Below are 24,316 nucleotides of genomic sequence, written 5' to 3'. Positions count from 1 at the left end.
GTCAAACTCCTTAGAGAGACCCTCTAGCTATTTTTGAATTTCCACCAATCAAATGAAGTGTGTTCAAACTTATTTTGTGTGCTGTCCATTTTAAAGATTTTAATAAAGGGAATATGAAAAACCATGTATTGTTCAAATAAAAGAGCTGGTCATCTGGTCTTTTGCTCATGTAACTGTTACATTGTGTAAAATAAGGATTCCACTTCAGCAAGAAATAAAGGTGCTTTGAATAATGTACAAACAGCTGTTTAGCACTGAAAGTGAAATTAATTTGTGAAACTTTAGTAGATTGTGTGAATTACAGCTAAAAACAGATGGTTTGAGGTTTCACTGCATATGAATGAAGACAGCAATTGTTATATAATGCACACAAAATGGCAAGGAAAATTCCCTGTTACACTGGTACCATGACACAGAGTGATCGAGGTAAGCAGTTTCCTCTTACTGAGGAGTATCATTTATGCAAATTCATATCAGAAAAATGACAGCCTTGGTCTGTTTGAGGATTCAGTGTAAATTTGTTGGGTTACATTCTTGGGAGTTTCCCATCAAATGTGCTAGGTAGTACCAGCCTAGCCAACAGGAAGTTGGGCTTCTGGTATTATCACCTTCAACAGAGCACAGTCGAATGTTGTGTTACAGTCAGTTTAATTTAAAAACAATGATGGAATTAAAAACAAAGATAATCAAATGGAATGAAGGCTTTAATTTGGAATTTTTCATCATTTAATAAATTAGGATTACAAGAACTTATTTAGAAAGTAGCAAATGCCAACAAAAAATATACAGCTCTGTACATTATTATGACCAGTGTGGATTAGCAGATTACAGATTAGCCCTGTTTAGAATATACATAAAATCTGTCTCATCATTTATTGCTGGGTGAAATGATGCAAGAATGCCAAATCTCTACATCCTAGCACGTCTCCCTCCTCCAACTCCCCAGTAGTAGTGGTGAAAGAAGGCAATCCAATATTAAAATTGGATCATACTGTCTAATGGTTGCTATAACCTTTGGTGCACCAGTGCTAATCAAACTTGATTTTCTGACAAGTTCCTTTTTTGCAACAGTAGAAAGGGTGTGATGTGGGCTGCAATCCACACAGGAGGGAAATCCAAATGGAGCAGGACCTTTTAATTAATGCTGACATCATTTGGATTAGATTACTTACAGTGTGGAAACAGGCCCTTCGGCCCAACAAGTCCACACCGACCCGCTGAAGCGCAACCCACCCATACCCCTACATTTACACCTTACCTAACACTACGGGCAATTTAGCATGGCCAATTCACCTGACCCGCACATCTTTGGACTGTGGGAGGAAACCGGAGCACCCAGAGGAAACCCACGCACACACGGGGAGAACGTGCAAACTCCACACAGTCTGTCGCCTGAGTCGGGAATCGAACCCGGGTCTCAGGCACTGTGAGGCAGCAGTGCTAACCACTGTGCCACCGTGCCGCCCACGATTGTTGCAAGGGCCTTAACCACAGTGTAAAAGTCACAAACTTATGGATTCGCTGCAAATCCTCTTGAAGGGAAAACCATGTCTGTTTAAAAAAACTATTGAATTACTTTTAAACTAGAATGTGTTCAGTAAAAATGTACAAAGATGTTGCCAGAGTTGGAGGGTTTGAGCTGTGGGGATAACTATGGGGCTATTTTCCCTGGAGCATTGGAGACTGAGGGGTGTCCTTATTGAGGTTTACAAAAAATTAAGGGGCCTGAAAAGGGTAAATAGGCAAGGACTTTTCCTTGGTTTGGGGTCATCCAAAACTAGATGGCATAAGTTTAAGGTAAGAAGGGAAAGATCTAAAAGGAACCTAAGGGCAAAGTTTTCACACAGAGGATGGTGTGTATATAGAATGAGCTGCCAGAGGAAGTGGTAGAGCTGGTATAATTACAGCATTTAAAAGGCATCTGGATGGATACATGAATGGGAAGAGTTTAGAGGGATATGGGCCAAATACTGGCAAATAGAACTAATGTTTTTAGGGTATCTAGTCGGCATGGATGAGTTGGACCAAAGGGTCTGTTTCCATGCAGTTGTTATGAGGATGTAGAAGTGCTCTTCTTTAAGAGAGTGAAGGACTTGGTAAGCACACCGAGTGCTGGAGAATTTACAATATAACATTTGTTCAGAATAGATAGCACTGGCTGAGTTAATTTGAGACAAAAACAAATTCAAACTTGGTCAGTCAATTGAAATTATACCCGGAAAATACCAAATTCTAATCAAGTTTGAATTTAGTATATTGGCAATCTTAAAAGCCAGTGATACAATCCGATGCTTTGGGGGCATAGGACCGGGGAACATTGAACAGTTAGGAGGAGAACCGCCAAGCCAGCATGTAGAGACTGTCCGAAAAATAGCTCTCTTAAAGGTAACTTTATCAATCAGTAATCTGTGAAGCAGGATCCCCAAGAAGAAGAAAAGAACACCGGAATACAGAGAAGAAGCGAAACTTGCCTGGTTTTGAGATAAGAAGTTTTATTTTGTAAATCTTAATTGGGTGTTTTATTGGACTAGTATTATAGAAGGGGATGGTAAAAGATAAGTTAGATGAGGGAGTTGTAAACAGTTGTTAGTTAATTATTCTCTCGTACACTTGAAGAAATAAAGTAATTAATTTTTACTTCAAATAGTTCTTGGCCTCTCACATTTTCACAGCTTACTGCACATGATAAATCTTTTCTGTGTTGTTGCTTTCAATTAAGCAGGAGGGTTTACCCTGTATCGTAACAGTTTGGGGGCTCATCCAGGATTTCAATTGGTCTAGACAGATTTGAATAGATTTGTGGGTACGAAAAATCCCAGTAGATTTAAACACTTGCAGGTTAGTGTCTTAGATCTTTAAATAAAACATAGGTGAGACAATTTGTTTAATTTTCATGACTTGTGGTTAATTAAAAGTAAGAGGAATGGCTCTTAAAATTGCTAAAGAGGTTCTGGGATTTGAAGATGATTCTCAAATTTGCTAAGAAAGTTTAGAAGGAAACAAAAAGGCCATACACTTGGAATTAGCAAATAGGTTAGATTTGGGTGTAACTAAAGAGAAAGTAAAGCTGAAATTGTCAGGAAATTATTCAAACATTTAGGTGTGTCAGAGAAACAGACAAGTGCAGTAGAGGTAGAAAATGGAGTTAGAAGATAAACAAAGCGAGAGAGAGGAAAGAGAGGGAGAGAGGATAGCGAGAGAGAGAGAGAAGGTTCTTAGCTGAGCAAAAGAGAGAATTTGAACTTGAGAAGTTGTGACTTAGTCAGCAAAGTCAAGTTAACAGGATGGAGATTAAAAGAGATGGTAGTGATATATATAAATATAGAAACTCTGCCACATTTTGATGAGAAAGATGTTGAAGCCTTCTTATTTCATTTGAAAAATTGGCGAGGCAGGTGGAGTTGGCCAAGGATTTAGTGGGTAATAGTACTTCAGACTAATCTGATAGGCAGACCTAGTGAGGTATTTGCCATGTTGTCACATGAGGCGTCAAGAGATTATTGAATTGATTTGAAATTATTGTCACGTGTACCGAGGCACAGTGAAAAGCTTCGTCTTGTGAACAATACAGGCAGATCACAGAGTTGAGTAGCATAGATAAATAAATAATAGGTAAACAGCAGCAAAAACAAAAATACAGTTACAGGCAAATGTTAAGAGTTTGTGAGTCCATTCAGTACTCTAACAACAGTAGGGTAGAAAATGTTACAAAACCACCTGGTGTGTTATTCAGGCTTCTGTACCTTCTCCCTGATTGTAGAGGTTGTAGAAAAACAATGCCAGGGTGGGAGGAATTTTTGAGAATGCTGGTGACCTTTCCTTAACAGTGGGCCTGGTAGATGGATCCTATAGCTGGAAGGTTGCCCTTTGTGATTGTCCAGGCCGGGTTCACCACTCTCTGTAACCGATCTTGAATGGTACAGTTACCATACCAGGTAATGATACATCCAGACAGAGTGCTCTCAATGGCACACCTATAAAAGTTGGCAAGGGTATTCACCGTCATGCCATATTTCCTCAGCTACCTGAGGAAGAAGAGACGTTGCTGGGCCTTTGTAACCAGTGCGTCCACATCAAGAGTCCAAGAAAGCTTGTTGTGGATGACCAGGAGCTTGACTCTGTCCACTCCTTCCACCTCTGTGCTGTTAATGTGGAGGGGGGGCATGAGTTACATCCAGCCAAAAGTCAGTAATGAGTTCCTTGGTTTTGCTGACATTGAGAGCTAGGTTATTCTCAGTGCACCATTTATCCAGATTTTCCACCTCCCATCTGTTCTTGAATTGGTAATAGAAGCATATAGACAGTCGTTCAGAAATCCAAAGAAGGAACTAGGCCAGACTTACGTTGAGTTTGAAAGAATTAAACATAGTCATTTTGATCGATGGGTGCATGCTTTGAAAATCAATAGGACATTTGAGGCTTAAAGAGAGATTATTCTGCTGGAGGAGTTTAAAAACTCACTTCCAGAGATGGTAGGAATTCATGTAGAGGAACAGAAGTTCAGGAAGTGAGAAGGGCAGCAGAATTAGCAGATGAGTACATGTTGGTGCGTAGGACAAGCTTCTGGCCAGAATTTTGTATTGTGATGGAGAGAAGTTGGGAGAAGGGGAGATCCTACACTAACAGTAGAGAACACTGGTAAGAATTTATCACAGGATGAAATAGAAGCCCAAGAGGTGGACAGGAGGTGAAAGGCCTCAAGTGTTTCACTGTAATGGAGTGGGACACAGAAAATTACAGTGCCGGTGGTTTCAGAAGGGCACTGGGAAAAGGTGTTTTCACTGACAGAAGGTGGGACACGTGAAGATACAGTGCCAGTCATTAAAGGTACTGTAGAAAAAGATGTGGTGAAGGATGCTAAGCCAGTGGCATTGGTGAAGATAGTAAAGGATTCCCCAAGAAGTACTGAGGAGCTGCAGGAGAGCGCACGGCCTAGGCAGGGGCTGGGTATGGAGTTAGTACCTGATCTCTACAATGAATACGCCTCTGTGGGTAAAGTTTATTCAGAAAGAACAGGAGGAGAAGGACAAGAAATTATAATTCTGAGAGATACAGGATCTAACCAGTCGCTGATAGTAAGGGATGAGCAAATATGCACTCTTTCTGATCTGTTACCTGAGCGAGTAGTAATTTGTGGGATAGATGGATAAATATTTCGCATTCCCCGACGTAAGATCAGATTGGAGCACCAATTTAAGACTGTCAGAGTGGGAGTGATTGACAGAGTGTCAATTCCAGGAATTCAGTTTGTTCTTGGGAATGATTTGGCAGGATCCAAGGTGGGAGTGACACCCCTTGTTGTGGAGATGCCCAAGGAAGACCAAGAAACTGAAGAGTTAAAACAGAGATATCCTGGTATTTTCCCAGACTGTGTGGTAACCAGATCATGCTATAAGTTACTGCAAGAAGTGAAAAGTAAGAGAAAGATGAAAGAGTTGAGGTTCGGTTAGCGGATAATCTGGTTGATGTAATGGTGCAGGAAAAACCTGAACAGGCAGCGGGTCAGACAGAAGTTTTTAGTTTTGTTTTTAAACTGGTGATAAACTTAAATAAAACAGAATTCACGAAAACATGGGTGATGTTCTTGGGACATAACATCGATCATGGAAATTTGACCAACAGAACGCAAAGATAAAGGCCATCAAGGAGTTTCCACAACCAACCTTGAACAAAGAGGTGCTTCGATTCTTAAGACTCAGCAGATTTTATTGCAACTTTGTTCCAAACTTCAGCAGTGTAGTGGCACCATTAACCAAATTGCTGAAGAAGAACACAAAGTTTCGGTGGGCAGAACCATGCCAGGAAGCATTCAACCATTTGAAATCGATATTAACCAACAAACCAGGTTTAGCCAAACATTTCAAAACCTTTGCATTTTTTTCTTAAGGGGGAGGCATTTTAAAGGTGTAGAAGTATACTCTACCTTTAATAGCATGAAGGACTTGGCAAGCACACCAAGTACTGGAGAATTTACAATGTAACATTTGGTTCAGAATAGACAGTACTGGCTGAGTTAATTTGAGACAAAAACAAATTTGAATTTGGCCAGTCCGTTTAAATTATACCCCGAAAATACCAAACTTAAGTCAAGTTTGAATTTAGTGTAATGACAATCCTAAACCTAATGACAAAATCCGGTGCTTTGGGGGGATATAAGACTGGGGAAAGTTGAACAGTTGAGAGAAGAACTGCCAAGCCAGCATGTAGAGACTCCCCAAAAAATAGCTCTCATAAAGGTACTATTATCGATCAGTAACCTGTGAAGCAGAATCCCCAAAAACACCGAAATACAGAGAAAAATCGAAACCTGCCTGGTGAACCTGTCGTTGGTTGTGGGCGTGTTGTTGGAGGGAATCCTGAGGGACAGGATGTACATGTATTTGAAAAATCAAGGACTGATTAGGGATAGTAAAAAATGAGGTCTGCAGATGCTGGAGATCACAGCTGCAAATGTGTTGCTGGTCAAAGCACAGCAGGTTAGGCAGCATCTCAGGAATAGAGAATTCGACGTTTCGAGCATAAGGGCTTATGCTCGAAACGTCGAATTCTCTATTCCTGAGATGCTGCCTAACCTGCTGTGCTTTGACCAGCAACACATTTGCGACTGATTAGGGATAGTCAACATGGCTTTGTGCGTGGGAAATCATGTCTCACAAACTTGATTGAGTTTTTTGAGAAAGTAACAAAGAGGATTGATGGGGGCAGACTGGTAGATGTGATCTATATGGACTTCAGTAAGATGTTCGACAAGGTTTCCCATGGAAGACCCATTAGCAAGGTTAGATCTCATGGAATGCAGAGAGAACTAATCATTTGGATACAGAACTGGCTCAAAGGTAGAAGACAGAAGGTGGTGGTGGAGGGTTGTTTTTCAGACTGGAGGCCAGTGACCAGTGGAGTGCCACAAGGATCGGTGCTGGGTCCTCTACTTTTATCATTTACATAAATGATTTGGATGCGAATATAAGAGGTATAGATAGTAAGTTTGCAGATGACACCAAAATTGGAGGTGTAGTGGACAGCGAAGAAGGTTACCCCAGATTACAACAGGATCTTCACCAGATGAGCCAATGGGCTGAGAAGTGGCAGATGGAGTTTAATTCAGATAAATGCAAGGTGCTGCATTTTGGGAAAGCAAATCTTAGCAGGACTTATACACTTAATGATAAGGTCCTAGGGAGTGTTGCTGAACAAAGAGACCTTGGACTACAGGTTCATAGCTCCTTCAAAGTGGAGTCGCAGGTAGATAGGATAGTGAAGAAGGCATTTGGTATGCTTTCCTTTATTGGTCAGAGTATTGAGTACAGGAGATGGGAGGTCATGTTGTGGCTATGCAGGACATTGTTTAGGCCACTGTTGTAATATTGCGTGTAATTCTGGTCTCCTTCCTATCAGAAAGATGTTGTGAAACTTGAAAGGGTTCAGAAAAGATTTGCAAGGACGTTGCCAGGGTTGGAGAATTTGAGCTACAGGAAGAGGCTGAACAGGCTGGGGCTGTCTTCCGTGGACGATCGGAGGCTGAGGGGTGACCTTATAGAGGTTCACAAAATTATGAGGGGCATGGATAGGGTAAATAGACAAAGTCTTTTCCCTGGGGTTGGGGAGTCCAGAACTAGAGGGCTTAGGTTTAGGGTGAGAGGGGAAAGATATAAAAGAGACCTACAGGGCAACTTTTTCACGCAGACGGTGGTACGTGTATGGAATGAGCAGCCAGAGGAAGTGGTGTAGGCTGGTACAATTGCAACATTTAAGAGGCATTTGGATGGGTGCATGAATAGGAAGGGTTTGGAGGGATATGGGCTGCGTGCTGCCAGTTGGGACTAGATTGGGTTGGGACATCTGGTCAGCATGGACGGGTTGGACCGAAGAGTCTATTTCCATGCTGTACATCTCTATGACTCTAAATCTTAATCGGGATTTTATCAGACTAGTATTATAGAAGGGAAGGTAAAAGATAGGTTAGAGGAAGGAGTTGTATGTAGTTTTTGGTTAATCATTCTCTGTTATACTTAAAGAAATAAAGTTGTTAATTTTTTACTTTAAATAGCACTTGGCCTCTCGAATTTTCACAGATTACTGCACAGGATAAATCTTTTCTGTGTTGCTACTTTAAATTAAGCAGGAGGGTTTACCCTGTATCGTAACACTACATCTCTATGATTCTACTTTGATTGTTAAGCCAATTTGTGTAGGATCTACTTGAACAGTTTCGAATTGAGTTCACCGTTGATTATGAAATGCAATTAAGAGAAATTATTTCTCTCAAAGAGTTGTAAATTGTGAAATTCAGTAGCCCAAAGTGTGTTGGAAACTAGGACATTAAATAAATTTAAGAAGGAGATGGATGGATTTTTAATGAGTAATGAGTTAAAAGGTTTTGCAGAGCAGGTAGGAAAGTGGAGTTGAGGCTTAGATGAGATCATCCGTGATCATTTCACATGACGAAGCAGGTTGAAGGGGCTGAATTGCCTCCTGCTGCTCCTAGTTCTTATATTCTTGTATGTTCTGCACATTTTATGAAGCCATATTCATTATGACAATGTAGCTGTGTTTCATTAACTTCATTAATCATTTGCGATTTAAAAGCTTTGATCCTATCATGAATGGGAGTTTTTTACCATATTGAATATGCAAGGAGACAGCTGAATTAGAGTTTTTGAAACTTATTTCCAACTCCATAATGCTCCTAGGTTCTGCATGATACTGGGTGAGTTGGTATTTTCATTTGTTCAGTGACACCTTGTAAGTGTTGCTTGCTGCACCAGAATTTATTTCCCTACCTGCCCATGAGAAAGTTGTGGTGAGCTGTTATCTTGAACCAGCACAATCTAAGATGGGGAGCACATTCTCAGAGCTGTTAGAAAGGGAGTTCCAGGATTTCAACCCAGAAACAGTTCTGAGTAAAGATAGTGTGTGGCTGGGAAGGGATCTTGCTTCTATGCACCTGTCCTTTTCCTTCTAGCTGAAAGTATCATGGATGATATTAGGGGCTGTTGGATATGGATCAAGAATGAAGATTGAGGGTGAAAGGGCCTCAAATTATAGAGCAACTCCCAGACAACCAAAGTGGACTTTTTAACTAGCATGCCTCAGTACGTACCTGTTACCATGACCATTTAAAATCTATTAAGCAAGATGGGTCTGGAGAAATGGGAAATCTCCTGCCACAAGCTGACCACCTTTGTAGCCAAAATCTGGTCCCAATAGTATAACATTTGGATAGTTTCCCCTGGATCTTCTGATTTACTTCTAATTACTTGCAAATAAATTTCCATTTCCAGTCTGTAGAGAGTGCAAATTGGCCACACTCATACAACAATGCTCATGGATTTATGAAAAATAGACACTTCACTTTGAAAGCAAAATTAAGAATGAACACTCTGCTTTGAAACAAAATGGAGTTGAGAGATCAAATGATTTTTTTTATCTGTTTTGTCAGTATAGATGGGACATCACAAAACTGTAGGCTAACCTGCTTGACTGGACGGGATTTTAAAAATCAAGAGACTTTTTTTGGAAATTTCATTGAGAAAACATTAGAGTGCAACATTTTCTATGGATTTAATGGCATTGTCCACAAAACTGCAGAAACTAGTTCATTGTACGTTCTGCAGACATCTTGGCTACAGGAAAGGATGTGAGAAGAAATGCATTCTATCACAAGGAAACTCAAATGGAAAAAAACTCAAATGCTGTTGTATGTCAACGCTATTTTTTTTCTCTCTCTAGAGGCTACTGTTGCAGAAGACTAAGAAATTAATGTGGTGTCAGTTTAGTGATTCTGTTTTGAATACAGTTTGTTTGTGAAATGTAGATTTGATTTACACTCCGCAGTAGAGCAGTGTAATTTGGAAAAGTTATATGCAGCAACAGGTAGGCAGAGACAGAAGGAGATGAGGCTCTTAAAAGGAAAAAAGATTGTGTGAAGAGAAACACTTCAGCAACAATAAAAGACAGGGGAGGTGGTTCAAAAATTCGTGAGGAGTGTAACAACAGAGGAACTATCAAGACACAGATGTCAAAGTGCAGCAAAACCAAAACCAAAAACTGGTGAAACAGATGGAATGAGAAAAGTGAAGATGAAATGCAACAGCCTATTTGAGATTAGGGAAGTGAATATTGGAGAAATGAAGATTAAATTCAGCATGGTGAAGAAAATAGATCGCAAGGATGCAGTACTGAGATAAGTTTAATTGAATAAAGGAACACTTACCAACCATTGCAAACTGAAGATTTGCAGCATATATGACTGAGTAGAAGAAGAGGAAAAAAGACGGAAGAAGTCTTGATTATGGATCAAAACATTGTGACAGGATTGTTGGTCTGAACGGCCTTTTGTTTCTGTTGCAAAACACTGCTCTTTTACAGACAGATGGATAAGTAAAGCAAGGTCCTGACTGGTGAAGAATCATGTGGTGTTAAACCGGTAAAGTAGAAAGATAGATGTGTAATTATAACTCAGCATTCGAACTGGAACATCAGCCCAAAATTTTACTTAATGTCTGAATAAGAAAATCATTCTTGAATAGTACTGTCAGACATTAATGCTGCCTGCCATGAACTTGTAAGGAGGCACTTCTGGGTCAAAATATCAAATACCCCTTTGCCTCCTCAATTGCCTTACACCCCACCCCACCCCGGGCCCCAACTCCCTGAAATGAGTAAAGGGTAGCAAATGGTCCAGGATAGCCATTTAAGTGTCTGATTTTGTAACCACAGTATTGATAAGAATGACCAATCTACAGTCCTATAGAGACAAAACCTGCATCCGCATTGAGAATTCCCTCCAAAGTTGGTGTGACATTACCATCCTATAAAATGGGATAGATTTCAACAGATCTTGCGACTCCAAAGTGGGTAACCGTGAGGAGCTGTAGGCAATCAGTGGCAGCGGAAGTTTATTTGACCACTATCTGTAGACTCATGGCCCAGCAGATTCCCCACTCCATCATTATGATCAAACCAGCAACAGCAGTTCAGAGACTAGCAATTCTGTGATGAGCAGCTCACCCTCTGACCCCTCCCCAAAGACATCCACCATCCACAAGGCACAAATCAAGAGTATGATAGAATACCTATCAATTGTCGACAAGTGCCGTTCAAACAATAATCAAGAATCTCAATGCCAGTCAGGATAAAGCAGTCTCTTTAACTGGCAGATCATCCACCATCTTAAACAATCGCTCTCTGCACCATCAACACACAGTGGCAGCAATGTGTACCATCTACAATGTGCAAAGCAACAACTACCAAGGCTCCTTTAACAGCATCTTCTCTACCATTCAGAGAACCAGGGCAGCAAATGCCCTAGAACAGTACTAGCTGCAAGTTTTCCTTCAAGTTACACACTATTCTTACTTGGAACCAGATCACTATTCCTTCACGATCACTGTGTCAAAAATGTGGAAGCTTCTTCAAGCACAATTGCATAACACCACATGGACTGCTTTGATTCAAAAGGCAGCTCACCTCCACCTTCTCAAGGCTAGTTAGGGATGAATGTTGCTCCTTCCATCAATGCCCACATCCAGGAAAGTACTTTTCAAAAACTTGAACTGTGTGACACTATGCATAAATATTGGGTAATATTAAGGGAGATTGGGTAGATTGTTTTCTTTGGAGCAGCAGAAATTGAGGGGGTCATAATTGAAATTATGACAGGGTAGTGTCACAACACAGGATAGCAACCCAAACCAAATCAGCTTCATCAATCATTGGATTCAAAACAAAGCGATCTTAGAACATTCAAAGACCCTCAAAATTGCTCAATTGTTCCTAATCACACTGTACAAATAACAAATCTTCAATATGACAAACTACAAGGCAATCCAATTAATATGTACAATTATTTGAATATGAAACCCCACTCTCATACCAAAAGACAGACAGATACAGTTAAGAGATAAATTAAAAAAAAAGATAAAATAATTTGACATTTAGATAACCATTTCAACAATGTATACCAGGCCTGTGTGAAATCCTTGAAGGATGGGTTGTATTGCATATACACAGTTCTTTGTATCTTGTTTGAATTCCAAAGTCATCAGTCAATGCAAACAGCTCCTGCAGATGTCTGGAGACTTTTTACTTATTTCTAAAGATTCTGTTTCGGAGAATCTTCAACAAGGCAATAACTCAAGAAAATCTACAAAACCAAAACTGTCTTCCTGGTCCACCAGCTTCTAAAGCAAAATTGCCTCATGCCCAAAACTGAGAGGGAGCCATTTCACTCTTTTTTAAATTTTTTTTTAACACTCTCTGTGGCTGCTGGCCACCATTGCTCCTCCCTTTGAAGATCAATTCAACATCCAACTTATCTTTTGTACTTTTTTAAACCAAGCTGCTATTCAAAGTTCAATTCTCAACTGCAACTCTCAATTCCAAACCAAAAATGAGAAAAATAAAAGAAAAAAAGTGACGATCTCAGTAGTAGACAGGAAGAACACTTGCCCCTTGATCAGGGAGCATAGATTTAAGATAAGGCACAGACACTTAGAGGGGATGTGTGGGATGTTTTTCACCCAGAAGTTGGTGGGAATCTGTAATTCACTGTCTGCAAGGATAGTAGAGGCAGGAACCCTCATAATATTTAAGAAATTTTTGATATACACTTGTGACGCCAATGCATACAGTCCTCTTGGCCAAGTGATGGAAAATGGGATTTGAACAGTTAGAGCTGAAAACGTGTTGCTGGAAAAGTGCAGCAGGTCAGGCAGCATCCAAGGAACAGGAAATTCGACGTTTCGGGCATAAGCCCTTCATCAGGAACCATTGATGAAGGGCTTATGCCCGAAACGTCGAATTTCCTGTTCCTTGGATGCTGCCTGACCTGCGCTTTTCCAGCAACACATTTTCAGCTCTGATACTCCAGCATCTGCAGACCTCACTTTCTCCTTTGAACAGTTAGATGTTTGTTTTTGACAGGTACAAGCTCAGTAGGCTGAAGAGGCTTTTTCTGTCCTGGAGACCTTTATGACTAATCAATAGTTGGTAACCAGGAACAAGGCAATCATTGAATCAAACAATGCAAACAATATTACAATCATTAGACTTTAGCAGATTCCATCAGCAAATCTTTGAACCAGTTAGTGCCTTAAACCCCCTGCCCTGGACAGATTGGCCATGGAGTGATTGATGCAAGTTTTTTTTATTTCAAAAATTTACTTTATTCATAAAAATACTTTTGTACATAAATAGTCACACAGTTCAGTTCTGCACAATAGTATTTCAAGCAAACAAACAAACATTGGAGATTAACACTATCTAAACAAATGAAAGGCATCTCTTACTTGAACCAGGCTGTATCTACATGTATTTGAAGCACCAGAAGGATCCGGTAACTAACTGAATGGATCTCCATTTAACTTCAACAGGAAGACCTCAGTCTTTCACCAGTTTGCCTTGGCAGCAGCTGCTCCAACCTTTACTGCGTCCCTCAACACATTGTCATAAACCTTGGAGTCTGCAACACTCGTTCAAGGTTGTCTCCTTGTTCAGGAAGATCAACAAATTTCAGGCAGACCAAAGAGTGTCCTTAACCGAGTTGATAGGTTAAATAGTGGTTAGGTTGATGGTACCAGACCTAAAGACTGTCAATGTTACCTAATTCAGAGATATAAATATTTATTTTCTTGATACTTTTTCCTTACCTTATTTTCCATATTGCATTTTGAAAACTGAGCTTTCAATTCCTTTTTATTTTTTCTAAAGTTAAAATCGACATAAACTTTGAAAACCCATAGTATATTGGTGTGTGTTTGTAACCAGACTGCTAGATTAATGTTGAGCTCTTAATTTTCAAATGTTATCTGCTCTTTAACACTATATCAGGAATAGCCAAAATATTCACATTGTATGAAGGGCTATTTTGATGAGTCTCGATCTCCGACTTTCATGTTCATCTGTCAGAAAGACTTTGAATGTACACCTTCTGTGATATTCTGTACTTTAAAAAAAACACTCATATTTATCAACTCAGAGGATTGGTTGCTGGATCTACTATGAAGGTAAAATGCAGCAATTTAATCCCCAAGAGCCAAGCACAAAAGTAAATAATTGCTCTCAGGATATTGTTATTATTTGCTGATACTACTCTTCTAACAGGGAGTGAGGTTCTTATAAAAGTGAGATTATGGCAAAAGAATGTTTTTGACTGAGAAACAATTCCTAGATGGTGTTATCAATGCAAAAATATAGAAACCTATCAGATTTTAGTTCTAACAACGAAGGAAATGACATAACCGAAACAGAAATTGTGAAACTCAGCAGGTCTGGCAGCATCTGTGGGAAGAAAGCAGAGTTAACATATTGAGCCTGGTGACACTTCATGAGAACTGCCCTGACTTGAAACATTGACTCTGCTTTCTTCCCACAGATGCTACCAGACCCGCTGAGTTTCACCACTGTTCCATTGTTGTTAGAACAAAAATCTGATACGTTTTCTATATTTTTGCATTGATAACACCATCCAGTAATTGCTTCACAGTCAAAACCATCACATTTCTTTGCCGTAATCTCACTTTTACAAGAACCTTGTAAAAAGGTTCATGTACTGAAATAAAACATACAACTGCAGATGCTGGAGATCGGAAACAAAAAAACGGAATTGCTGGTAAAACTCAGCAGGTCTGGTAGCATCTGTGGGAAGAAAGCAGAGTTAACATGTTGAATCCGGTGACCTCATCAGAACTGTCCTGACTTGAAACATTGATTCTGCTTTCTTCCCACAGAAGCTGCCAGACCTACTGAGTTTCACCAGCAATTTCAGTTTTTGTTTCAGATTGCCAGCATCTGCAGTTGCGTGTTTTATTTCAGTACAGACACAACAGCTTTTGGTCAGTTTTAGAAAACATTAGAGGGAATATATGATTTGTCTGTTTGAAAGTAACAGAAAATGAAGAGCATGAACAAGTGCGACAGTTTTGGTTATAGCACCTACAGCAGTCGATATGTTTAGGATCTCGTTCCTAGTTCACTGCTCATACTTCAAAATGGGTCCCACAGGTAAATTGATATTATCAATTCAAAAATAAGAAGTTTCATGGCAATATTCAAGGAGTCCACATGCAGTCTTTTACAGATGGAACCAGTATAAAACAATTCAAATTCTCATGTAGATTATCAGCAGTTTTTTATTTTTTCCTCATCATCAAATTTATGAAAACAAGCGATCCAACTTTTGTGTATGATTTTATCAACAGCTTTGTAGGAGCTATTCTACTTACTTTCATAAAATTGAACATTGTCAGTTACCAAGATGTGCTCAATGTATCTCTGTTTCTGATATATTGATATTTTGATACATGTTTCCTCGCAGATACAGAAGCAGAAAGGAAATCACTAAAGGAGCATGTGTACCCCAAATTGCGGGAATTCTGCAGGGAAAACTATGGGCTTGAATTCCAGGTAATGGACTCTTGAATTGTAATGGCTCATGATGCTAATGCTCATTACGCTAATCAGATAGCATCATTTTTTTTCCATCCCTCCTCCAGTGAGGTTAGCATCCTCCACCCTACCACCTTCAGTGACACGTATGTGAGTTCTCTGCTACAGTTCCAGCAAAGTGTGAGAAACGAAGCTCACTCACTTCAATAATTTCAGTCTGAGACAAGATCTGAATCAGTAGTATCTTTTATTGTGCTCTTGCAAGAGGGGTGTTGTGTCCAATGTCCACTAGGCAGCCAGGCACACACACACTGAATTCATCGAGTACACAATATTTATGTATTTCGTTTCTCTTCCCTCCTCCCATTGCTCCTCCCCTGTTTACTTCTGTTTCTAATCTAAACCCGGCTGTTCGTCTCTGAACTCATCCGGCCTTGTCCGTGACAAAATGTTTATCTCTGGCCTCACAAGGCCATTTGACCACCTCCCTCTGTGATCTTATTGTTATTTATCCTTCTTCACTGCCATCTGTTTCCATGCTTTCCAAAACAATCTTTCCTTCTATCCTTTTTTCACACCAAGCTTTATGACCTCTTAATAGTGGTCCTTTTTGTTTTTGCAGAACCAGGAAACAGATACTTGTAACTCTTTGTACAGACATATCTTACTCAACCGACACCCATCTCCCCCGGTAGCCTACACTGAGCCTTGTGATTTTTGCAGAAAGAACAACGTGTACAATTCCTTTCCTTACAGAAGTTATTCTGGAAAGGAGAAATTCAGTGCGCAGTCCAGGCTCATACATTGAATTGTAATTTGCAATGATTCAATTTTTGAACAGAAAATTTGCACCTTCATATAATCAGAAGTATTTCTAGGTTCTAGGTGGGAATTTATCTGGTAAATCTTTTCCAAGTTCAATATTTCACCAAAAGTCAAATTTAGACCTTGAACTAATAGCTTTCAAATAAGCTAAAATAGCTTAAATGAAAAAGACAGCTGTAAAATTGTGGCATTTATTTATCAAACTCCTGATATTGCTTGCTACTTATTTCATGGGATATTAATTCATTCATGGGATATGGACATCGTGGGCAGCCCCAGCATTTACTTCCTGTCCCTAGCTGCCCTTGAGCAGGCGACGGTGAGCAACTTGAACCACTGCATTCCATGTGCACTTGGTAGATCTACAATGTCATTAGGGCTGGAATTCCAGGATTTTGACCCAGTGACACTGAGGAAATGGTGGGATATTCCAAATTCAGGGTGGTGAGTGGTTTGGAGGGGAATTTGCAGGTGGTTGTGTTCCCATGTATCTGCTGCCCTTGTCCTTGTAGTTGGAAACAGTCCTGGATTTGGAAAGTGCTATATAAGGAACCTTTGTGAATTGATCAGTCGTCTTGTGCATGGAATGTACTGCTGCTGTGAGCATCAATACGGGAGGGAGCAAGTATTTCTGGATGTGGTAACAATCAAGGGGGTTGCATTCTCCTGGCTGGTATCAAATTTATTATTAGAATTCTAGAGTAATTAGTTCACAAGTTAAATGTGATACGATAGAGATGGCAGGAGGGGTGATATGAAGCTGCTGCAGCATGTGATACATTGGAGACAAAGTGATCCAGTTCGAATATTTCGGTCACAACACAGAATTGCAAAATTATTATCATGAAGAAAAAAAGCATTTGGCTCATTGTGCTTTCACCAGTCCTAGTATCTAGGAGCAATTTCCTGCCCTTTCCCCATATCAGTGCAGATCATTGCAATCCAAAAGGCCATCCAGTGCTCTCTCAAATGCATCAATTGAACCTGCCTCCAACACATTACCAGTCTGTGCATTACATACCCTCACAACTGAAAATATTTTTCCTCACTTCACCATTGCTTTGTTTGCATATCACGTTAATTCCATGTCATGGTGGTTCAGTGGTTAGCACTGCTGCCTCACAATGTCAGGGACTAAAGTCTGATTCCAGCCTCCGGTGACTGTGTAGAGATTGCACATTCTCCCCTTGTTTATGTGGGTTTCCTCCAGGTGATCCGATTTCGTCCCATTACCCAAAGATGTGCAGATTAGATGGATTAGCCATGCTAAATTGCCATAGTGTTCAGGGATGCATAGGGGAGGTGTATTAGCCATGTGAAATGCAGAGTTACAGGGATCTAGGGTAGGGCAGCGGGTGTAGATGGGATGTCCTTCAGAGAGGTGGTGTGGACTCAAGGCATCGAATGGCCTGCTTCCTGTTTTTTTTGTTGTCCTTGTCATAAAATGACAAAAAGGGGGAAAATGTAATGGAAAATTAGCAAATTTAACATTCACTGTGAAATCTGAAATGCTTTTCTGCATTTAATACTGTGCTGAACTTTGCAAACAATTTGCAGTCGAGGAGACAGCTTGTCTTATTTTAAACTTTGTAAACGTTCAAGCTAAGGGAAAATATAAGAACAGTATGACAGCAAGGGAATGAAAAAATAACAACTCAAGTCTTCCCAGACTTTGTCTTTGAGAGCATGATAAGAATAGTTTAAGAAGAGTATCTGAATTATGCTCAAGTGCCCTTACACAAGGCATTTTTGCCAAGTGTATTGGTCCCTCTGCATGCAGAGGTTAAAAAATAATAAGGTTCTTTTCCTTTGCTCTTGCTAATAGTTGAGTCGAGTCCATTTAATTTCCATGACACTTCCACACTGTATGTCCTCTTGTTCTTCTTTCTTTTCCAAGCAGACTCTGTCCAACCTGTTTATGATTTTGAAAAGCCCAATCAATTCTCCTTTCATCTGTCTTCTCTCCAGAGAGAACAGTTCCAACTTCAGTCTATCTTCATAGCTGAAGTTTCTCATTCCTGGAATCATTCTAGTAAATCGCTTCCGCATTCTCTCCAGTGCATCCACATCTTTCCACAGTATCTAGTTGAGGTCCAACACACATGTCTTGTACAATTTCAACATTAGCTCCTTGCTCTTTTACTGTGGGCCTATAGCAATAAAGCCAAGAACATTGCCTGCTTAAGTGTTTGCAGTTCATGAAACTTTGGATCTGAGTTGAGGAGCTGGAGTCCAAGCTGCAGACATTGCAGCACACCAGTGAATGGGGGAGAAATTACTTGGAGACTTTGCTGGAGGATGCTTTCACACCTCTCAGATTAGGCCACTCAAATTTGGACAATGCTGGACAGGAAGCTGTGACTGCAGGTGAGGCACAATTGGGCACCCTGGAGGTGGTGTTCAAGGAGATTCGTCTCCTCCAATTGTCCAACAGTTATGAGGTTCTTGCAAGCCGTATAGGCAAAGAGAGACTTCAGGGAGTCTGCGAGAAATGACCACATCACCATAGGAGATAGAGCCATTCCAAAAGAGAAGCAAACGGGAACATCGCACAGAGGAACCTCGATTATCCGAATACCAATTATCTTAAAATTGGATTATCCGAAGGAGATCTCGAGGTCCCAGAAACATTACATCAAAGACATGTGTCCAACACTGATCGCGTCTTCTGTTTACACGATTAAATGTGCTGTTGAGAACAGTTCTGGAGTAATGAGAGCGCAGGCACCATCTCTAAATGGCTGACCTTCCATTCCCCCCCCCTCCCCCCCCACACACACACACACACACTTTCTCTGGAGTTCTACACAGGGACATATCCTAAAACCCTCTTCCCCAGATAATCTCTCCAACATTGTCCTGTACAGGGCAAAGGCGGAACCTGTCAAAACATTACAGTGAAGAGTTGGGTGTGTGGCTGTGTGTGCGCACGCACTATTTGGAGACGCACCCCTCAAAAGGCTGTAGCAGCAGCAGCAAACTTCTTGTGGGTGTCCAGCCCTGGTGTTGAGAGCAGACAGGGGAGCGGGCAGGGGTCAGTGTTGGACAGAGTTCGGCAGTGGCGGGCGGAGCACGGTGTTGGACAGGCTTTGGGGGAGCGGGCGAGGTTGTGAGCAGAGGGCAGTGTTGGACGGGGTTGGGGGACAGGTGGTGGGTTGGACAGGGTTGGGTGGCGGGCAGGTGGCAGGCAGAGTAGTAGTGTTGGACGGGGTTTAGGGAGCAGGCGGGGGCGGTGTTAGATGGGGTTGGGTGGCAGGTGGTGTTAGGCGGTGTGCAGGGCGCTGGTGTGGGACAGGGTTTGGGCAGGTGGAAGCTCACGCGCGGATTAAGGATTTATGCTCAGGGCTGGAGAGGGTCATGGAGTGGGAAGGTCGGGACTCAGTTGTTGTCACCATGTTGGTACCAATAACATTGATAGGGACTAATAAAAAGTTCCAATGAAAGAATTTAAAGTTTCAGGAACTCATTTAAAAGGCTCCAAGGTAGTAACCTCAGGATTATGACCTGAGCCATGCCAGAATTGGCATCAGGTAAATAAGGTCAGTGAGTTAAATATGTGATTCAAAGATTGAGGAAGGAGGAATGGGTTTCAGTTCATGGGACAGTACTGGGTGGAAGGCAGTGGGAGACAGACTTCAGTGGAACTGCTCTGGGACCAGTGTTCTGGCATATTGAATAAGTGGGACTTTAAAGAAGGCTGTCAACCAAGTAAACTTGTGGGGCTGGTTTGTCAGAGAGGAAACATCAGTTACAGGGAAAAGCATCGGGTGCCATTACAGGGACTGTGTCATCACAGTCTTACCAGACCATAGTGTCGCGCTCTCATTAGAAAGCGAGATGACTGGTGGTGATTTAACCTGAGGGATACTAGACCTCAGGCAAGGGAAGCGGTTGAGAAGGAGAGTCTTTCATGGTAACTTCAGCTGGCTGGGAATTGAACCCACGCCATCAGCATCACACTGCTTCGCAAACCAACCGTCCAGCTGGTGCCATTCAAATCCAGAATAGTGCAGAAAGTACCAAAACCAGAAACAAATAGGATCAAAGGAGGAAAGGATAGTAAAATGGCTCTTCACTTAAGTACCCATTGTATTTGGACAAAGTAAGTGGCACAAATAGGGGTGAATGTTGCAATCTTAATGCCATTACAGAGTCTTGATTACAAGGAGATCAAAGCTGAGAAGTAAATATTCAAGGGTATGTGAATGTTGGAAAGCCAGGCAGGAAGGAAAGGATAGTTGGCAGGTTTGTGAGTATGAGATGGAATAAGTGCAAACAAGAAATCATCTTGGATCGGAAGATGTAGAATCCATATGGTTTGAAATAAGAAATAATAAGGGAGGAAGTTGGGAATAGTTTACAACCACTTAAAATTAGTTATGTTGCAGGACAGAGAATGCTACAGGCCATAATGACAGCATGTTAAAAAAAACAACTTATCAGTGATCCATGGAAGAATTTATAGAATGTATTCAGGACACTTCCAAGCACAATATTTTATTGATTCAAACTGGGATCCGGCTCGTTTAGGTCTGACAATGTGCAGGTTTAATAAATGATCTCAGAGTAAAAGGTCCCCTGGGAAACAGCGACTGTAACATGTTAGAATTCAGCATTCAGTGTGAGATCAAGAAACGTGGGTCAGAAATAAAGGTGCTGAACAAATCAGGGTAATTGTTACAAAGGAGGGCAAAGCTGGTTAGAGTGGATTGAGGATGGAGTTTAGCCGAAAAATGGTATTAAAGAAAATGGTTCATGACTCACAACGAAGAAATATCCCAGTGAGAAAGAAGGATTCTTAGAAGAGAATCACTAACCATGGCTAACTGAGGTAGTTAAGAATAGTATGAAATTAAAACAAAACAAATGCATAAAATGTGGCAAAGGTTAATGGTAACCTAAGGATTGGGAAGGATTTAAAAACCAACTAAAGATGACCAAACAAAAAAAGTTGGAGAAAATAAACTTCAAGGGCCAACGAGCAAGTAGGAGCTTCCTTAAGTGTATAGCAAAGGAAGGGAAAGTGAACCTAGGTGCCTTAGAGAATGAGGGCAGTGAACTAACAACAGGGAACCATAAATTACAGAGGAGCTGAATAAATCTTCACGCAGAAGTCAAAAAGTATTAAATAATCATAGGGCAAAATGCAAACATAATAACTATCACTCAAGAAAATGAACCAGGGTAACTAATATGGCTAAATCACTCGACCTGATGGGTTACATTTTAGGAAACTAAATGCAGTAGCTACAGAGATAGTGGATGCTCTTGGAGTGATCTTCCAAGGGTCATTAGAGTTGGAAAAATCCTGGTGAATTAGAAAACTGCCAGTGTAACACTTTTATGTTTAAAATCAAATGAGACAGAAAAACAAGAGCTCAAGGCTGTAAAGCTTAACATCTGTCATTTGGCAAACGTTAGCAGAGCATTTAAAAATACAAAATATGATCAAGCTGAGTTAACATAGCTTCAGGAAAGGGAAATCCTGACAAATTTATTAGAATTCTTTGAGAAGGTACAGAACAGGATCGATAAAAGGGAACCAGGAGATGTATTCAGATTTTTAAAAGGTGTTTGATCAAATATAGCACATAAGGCTACTTCATAAGAGCCCAGGGATTTGGAGGCAGTATGTTAGCACATCTAGAGGGCTGGTTATCTAAAATAGGACAGGGTAGTGAATTTTCTTTACAACAGAGATTGTAGAGGCTGGGTCACTAACTACATTCACAGCTGATATTGGCAAATTGTTAATCATTAAATGAATCAATGGTTATGAGGAAAAGGCAGCAACTTAGAACTGAGGATTATCAGATTGACTATGGTCTCATTGAGCGATAGTTCAGACTTGATGTGCTGAATGGCCTCCTTCTATTCCTATGTTTTATGGTGTTCTATTGATAATTTGAACTGCTCTCCTGTCAAGCAAGATTCTCCTGAAGAGAGTATTCTCACAATTTTAATGTTATGTTATTTTGTTGCAGCAAGTACTTATTTTCATAAGTAGCCTGATCTTCTGAATTTGTTTGAAACATCCCCTACTTTATTACTGATTTCTACCCCCAGAGGAGTTCATTTCTTCTTCCTACACCCAAGACAGATTCGGTCTCTTGTGAAAGCAGCTATTTATTGAGACATAGAAGTGCTGATTCTCACATCAGTAGAAAATTGAAATTCTCATGTGGGTGCTTCAGACTCTGACTGAGTCTGAGATTAGGACACAACTCAGCTACCGGGATTCTCCCAACATCATAAGCCACAACCATATCATTTGTGGGAAGATTGACAGAAATCTCAGGGAAATACCCTCAACAGTGATCAGGAGGATAACTGTTAGGGCTCTGCCCCTTCATGCTTATTTATTTATTCCACAATAAAGTGTGTTATTAAACTGACATATTCATAGACCACCAATGTTTATCAAAACTAATCTTGGTGTAGTGCAAATACACAAATTGTTAGGCTTATGGTTAAGATGAGCATTGAATTACTGAAAATATTTCATATAACTAAATAAGCAATAATCCTTATCCCATTGATAAGATCATGATGTGGAAGTACTGGTGTTGGACTGAGGTGGACAAAGTCAGAAGTCATACGACATCAGGTTAGAGTCCAACAGGTTTATTGGAAATCCCAAGTTTTCAGAGCGCTGCTCCTTCATCTGGTGAAGTGACTTCACCTGACGGAAGGGTCAGTGGTACGAAAGTTTGTGATTTCAAATAAACCTGTTGGACTCTAACGTGGTGTCATGTGATTTCTGACTTTGGTAAGATCTGATAGAAGATTTTTCTAAACTGTACTTCTTTTTAAAGCCATTGAAATGGGGTAAATTGTCAAACTGCAAATAGAATATGCTGATCAGAAGCGCCATATTCCTTTGCATATCCCAGGTAAGAGAAACTTACCTCAGAATATAAGTATATAAGAAATAGGAGCAAGATTAGACTATTGGACTCTTCAAGCCTTTTTTATCAAATAACTCCACTTTCATGCCCATTACTCATAAACCATGACATTCCTGTAAATCAAAAAAGCTGACTGCACAGTGTAGAATATATTGAATTCTCCATCGACTTCTCTCTGAGACAGACAATTCTATGGTATTTGTGGGTCCAAAGATTCTGTCAGTATTCCTTTTTACTTTCACAGTCAGATTGCAACTGCACTGCATATTTCTAGGTGGAAATTCCCATCCTGGCTCCTTCATGACTCAAAGTATCCCTTGGGTGCAGGATAGTTGGAGAAGATCAAACCATGCATTCTTTTGCAACACCCAGTGTGCCGTGTCCTGAGATTTTAAAAATCTGCCAGAACAAGTCTGGCCACATTGACAACTGTTGTCAAAGTTGGGTTTAGTTTGGCAGTTGGTTAAGAGGTTAAGGTGCCAGGTGTGGAAGATACCAGAGGAGTAGCATGGCTAAGTGATAGAGTGCTAAGAGTAGATTAGGGTCCGGGAGGGGAGGCTGTATCAGGTTCAGCAGAAGAGTGAGGTGTCAGGGTTATGAGGGGAGTGGACAGTGGGGAATGAAGTGTTGTGACTAGTAAGGAAAGTGAATAAGGTGTTGAGTCTGGCTATGAGGAGGGTATGTCAGGACCACTGGTGTTTCACTCAGCAGGGTTGTGGCAAATTTCAGAGCCAGCAGTAAGGAAAGGGTATCAGGGCTGATGAGGGAGACAGTGTTATCAATGCTGGGGTGAGAAGATGGGGGTGTCAGTTTGGCGGGGGTGGGGGGGTGTGGTGGAAGCTTGCTGGGTTAGAGGGATTATTTATTACAAGGAGGTTGTTGTCAGGGCTCCAGGCAGTGGAGGGAACGGGGGGTTCTGGTGTGAGAGATCAGGGAGATATAGTTGTGGGGCAGTGTGATGAGTCGATGACTCAATTTACCCAGCTTGGTTTTAAATTTTTAAACCTTTTATGGGTAATTATTACTTTACTGGAACCTTCCAAATTCTCTGCCTTTAATGAATTGTTTTGAAGGATTACCAGATACAGGAGAATTGACTATCAAGGTAGGCTGCTCCAATGACTATCTAGCCATCAGATTATTTTGGTCATTATACCTTTTTGCAGTTTCTTTGGCCGGATGGTCCCTTCCCCATT

At 40.7% G+C, this 24,316-nt stretch overlaps 1 protein-coding gene across 1 annotated transcript in view; it reads left to right on the top strand.

Annotated features, from left to right (window-relative positions):
• The window catches only part of LOC132819666 (NACHT and WD repeat domain-containing protein 2), a 124,265-nt gene that overhangs the window by 45,654 nt on the left and 54,295 nt on the right, over nt 1-24,316 (top strand). The window contains exon 2 of the mRNA XM_060831295.1: nt 15,317-15,405. Within this exon, the coding sequence (XP_060687278.1) occupies nt 15,317-15,405 (89 nt within the window). The remainder of the gene's footprint in view (nt 1-15,316; nt 15,406-24,316) is intronic.

Source organism: Hemiscyllium ocellatum, chromosome 1, assembly GCF_020745735.1.
Source record: "Hemiscyllium ocellatum isolate sHemOce1 chromosome 1, sHemOce1.pat.X.cur, whole genome shotgun sequence".
Lineage (NCBI taxonomy): Eukaryota > Metazoa > Chordata > Chondrichthyes > Orectolobiformes > Hemiscylliidae > Hemiscyllium > Hemiscyllium ocellatum.
The sequence above is the reverse complement of the archived record's forward strand: the minus strand, read 5'-3'. Positions and strand labels throughout refer to the sequence as shown.